The sequence below is a fragment of the Fulmarus glacialis genome, unplaced genomic scaffold (genome assembly GCF_000690835.1).
Source record: "Fulmarus glacialis isolate BGI_N327 unplaced genomic scaffold, ASM69083v1 scaffold38159, whole genome shotgun sequence".
NCBI lineage: Eukaryota > Metazoa > Chordata > Aves > Procellariiformes > Procellariidae > Fulmarus > Fulmarus glacialis.
The window spans coordinates 1-3333 of NW_009234552.1; the positions used below are offsets into that span (position 1 = coordinate 1).

At 56.1% G+C, this 3333-nt stretch overlaps 1 protein-coding gene across 1 annotated transcript in view; it reads right to left on the reverse strand.

Moving 5' to 3' along the window:
* Positions 1 to 711: 711 nt before the first annotated feature.
* UAP1 (UDP-N-acetylglucosamine pyrophosphorylase 1) overlaps positions 712 to 3333 on the reverse strand; it is a 6661-nt gene continuing 4039 nt past the window's right edge. The window contains exons 7-8 of the mRNA XM_009585682.1: positions 1522 to 1588; positions 712 to 1258 (exon numbers count right to left, since the gene is read on the reverse strand). Of these exons, the coding sequence (XP_009583977.1) occupies positions 1166 to 1258; positions 1522 to 1588 (160 nt within the window). The 3' untranslated portion in view covers positions 712 to 1165. The remainder of the gene's footprint in view (positions 1259 to 1521; positions 1589 to 3333) is intronic.

The window sequence follows — 3333 nt, forward strand, 5'->3', positions numbered from 1 at the left end:
CCCCCCGCATGGCCCCAGCTGCCCTGGCACGCTGCCTGGGGAGCCAAGTGCTCAGCTGAGCCTGGGGTGCCCAACAGCCACCCCTGCACTCGGGGGGCTTTGCAACTTCCCTTGGGGGGAGAGGGTTGGGCCCGTTCCGAGCCCTGCAAGGGAAAAATCCCTCCCCAGGCAGCTGCAGGGCAGTGGGTGGCTGTGCCACCCCGCCCCAGGGGCTGCAGCGGGACTTGGGAGCAGCAGAGGGGCCGGCCGAGCACCATCTCCCCTCCCAAAAAGGAGGGAAGGCAGCAGAGCCCCTCTGCCCAAGGGAACAGGGACACCACGCTTCAGAGCGGTGGGCTCTGGCAGGAGCCGAAGAGCCCTCCCTGGAAAAGCAGATGGCACGTGATGCTGCTGGAGAGCGCTGTGCCAGGCTGGTGTCACCCCGAGCACTCCGGCAGTATTGCACACCCACCCGTTCTTACCTGCTCAAGGCTTGCTGCCACTTGCAGAAATTCAAGAGGAAAGCGCAGCCCTCTGCTTCCTCCAGAAACGAAACAAGTGCCACGGGCCAGGGGACCTGCCTGCGACCCCCCCGGGCAGCAGCTGCTGCTGAGCTGGGCAGAGCGGGGCACGCGGTGTGACGCAGTCGGATCTCTGCTCTACGAGTAGAGCCTCTGCAGAAAGCCACCATCACTAAAACTACACCAGATGACAGACAGGAGGGACTCAGAGTTTAATCGGGTGTTTCCAGTTGTGCAATGTACAAAGGATGACCAAAAGGGAGGACATGGGCAATGACAAGGACCCTATTAAAAAAAATAGTCACGTAGATTTGAGAAAAATAAAAATTCAAGATTAACCCCAGCCCCGTACCATAAAAATCCTCTGCATGTACAATGACTATTACTATATACATGTTTAAAAATAAATGCCCACAGCCTGGAGTGCAAAGAGCAGCACCATAGCTGTGCTTCGTGGCAGGGGAATCCATAAAGTGTTTGGTTTTTAAATTAAAATATAAATAGAAGCGTACAACATGCCAAGAACCGAGTGGGTTACATCCTCCTCTGCAGAGGGCCAGAGCGAGCAGGATCAGCCCCTACCAGTTACAACTATAAACCTTCATGTGTCCGAATTCCCAGCCCGCCAGGCGGACGGGCAGCCCGGCTTGGGCACTGCGCCGCCACTACATCCCGTTCTTCACCAGCTCGTGGATCCCATCCTCGTCGATAATCAAAGGTGCACAAAACTCTCGGTCCTTCACATACTTTTCCAGACCCTACGGGAGGACGAAGCAGCTCGTTAGGAACACACCACGCATCATCTGCTCTGTTGACCTGCTGAGCTGCTCACAGGTGGCTCTGGTCCCCGCCTGTGCTAGCGGCTTGTGGGACACTGCCTCAAAAAGCTCCACAGTGAATTCAAGTCATGCTTTCGTGGCTTACCCCCTCCCCGGCCAGGGCTCACACACGTGCCCCGCCAGCCTCCCCACCCACCTAGTTAATCTGCAAGGGCACCTGAGCTCTGAGAGCCACTACTCACTTCTCCTCCGTAGGAGACAAGGGGAGAAATTTCACACTGAATTGGCAGGTCGTTTGCATCCTTCAAGCTGCAGAGAAAAATAAAAAGTCAGGAGGGTTAGCCACATCCCGCCTGGGGACGCGGATGGGGCCCAAAGATCTTGCAGACGCCAGCACAGGAGGTCAGCGGCTGTTTGGGGCACCGGTGGCTGACACGCCCGCCCAGCCCCCGCCAGTGCAGAGCTGCCCTGGGTTAGTCAAGCCTTGCGTGCTCTCCACGGAGGTGCGAGCTAAAGTTTAGACACCAGCAGCGACTGAAAGGGAAGAGAGCTTTAGATGCTGCTTTAATGAGGATCTACGTGCCTTTCCACGTGTGCAACTACAGCAGCGCCTATGCCCCCAGCCTGGACCACAGCCCCGCTATATTTGATGGTGCATGCAAGCTAGTCCCCCCTTCCTCCTCCTCCTCCTGCATCCTTGGAGTGATGAGAGATGCACTCACAGCACCTTCCTGTTTGGCTGGTCACAACAGGTTTTTTTTAAACACACTCTTTGTTTAAAGCACAACCTGAGGACACAAGGTAAGCCTGCCTGCTCACTTAGAAATACTCCCTGCAGCCCTGCCTGCTCCTCCTGCCTTTGCCTCTTAGACCAACTGTCTCAGCTCCTCTGTTCTGCACGCGAGCCTGAGCTGGTGAGGACAACGGCAGACCCACGCCAGCGCTGCCCGCCGCAGCCTGGCCCTGAGAACAGCCGCAGCAGCACTGCTGGGCAGGGGTCCGTGTGGGGTCCCTGACCCCGCTCCTGCTGCCACCAGCCTTTGCAGGACCCCCCGGATGCTCCCTGGATCCAGCTGGCGTGTAAGCCCGGCTGGGGGGTGCAGCCCTGCGGAGCCGATGAGGCACGGCGGCACCCCAGGGTGCCCCTTGACACCCACTCGCCACAGCAGCCAGACAGGCATCGCAGGATGTCATCTGCGACCACGCTCCCTTCGCCCAGGTGGAAGCTCGTCCCTGCTGCCACGCACTCGCTCAGCCCCCTCCTGTCCCAGCTGTGAGCAAACAAAACTCACTCATCCTAACCCAGCCCTTGCACTTGTCTTAGAGTCGGACTCATTTCAAGATAATAGTTTAAAAAAAAAAAAAAAAAGAATTGCCATTAACTGGCAATGAAGGATAAATGTAGGATAAAGTACATCCTTTATCCTACATCATAACTAGTGTGATGGTTTAGTTATAAGCCTGAAAGCACTTGGAGTCTTGAATTAAAAACAGAGACCCTAGGTGTATCCCACCAGAAAATACCAGAAGATACAACTTCTCCTGGAGGGGGGAAAGGTAACAAGTCGGCTTAGTCCGCAAGTCATTGGCACTCACCAACTCTAAGTCCCAGCCGCACAGAGGTGCCCTGTGCCTACAGAAGAACACGCTGTTGTTACAGAAGTTGCTTTAACACTTCTGTCAACTTTCCTGTTTACTTCTGTAAACTTTCAAGCGCTGACCCAGGGACTTTCCCTGGTGTCACGGTCTGGATCTTCAAAACTCAAGAGCTGAAGTCACACAAAGCACAGCTGGCCACCTACGCCGAGATTTGCACATGCTACATCAAAGCCTGCTTGACATTTATTTAATGTTTTTAATCTGCCTGGATGCCTGGCGGACACCGGGAGACGGCAGCCGTCTCCAGCTACGGGACCGGCTGGGATCAGTCCAGGCCATGCTATGCCACGGTGTGACAAACAGGGGAGTGTCATCGAAGGGACACGCCAGCGTGTTTCCCAACAGCATCCCGCCCGCGGGCCGACCTTTGGGGCTGCATGCGGTCAGCGGCAGGG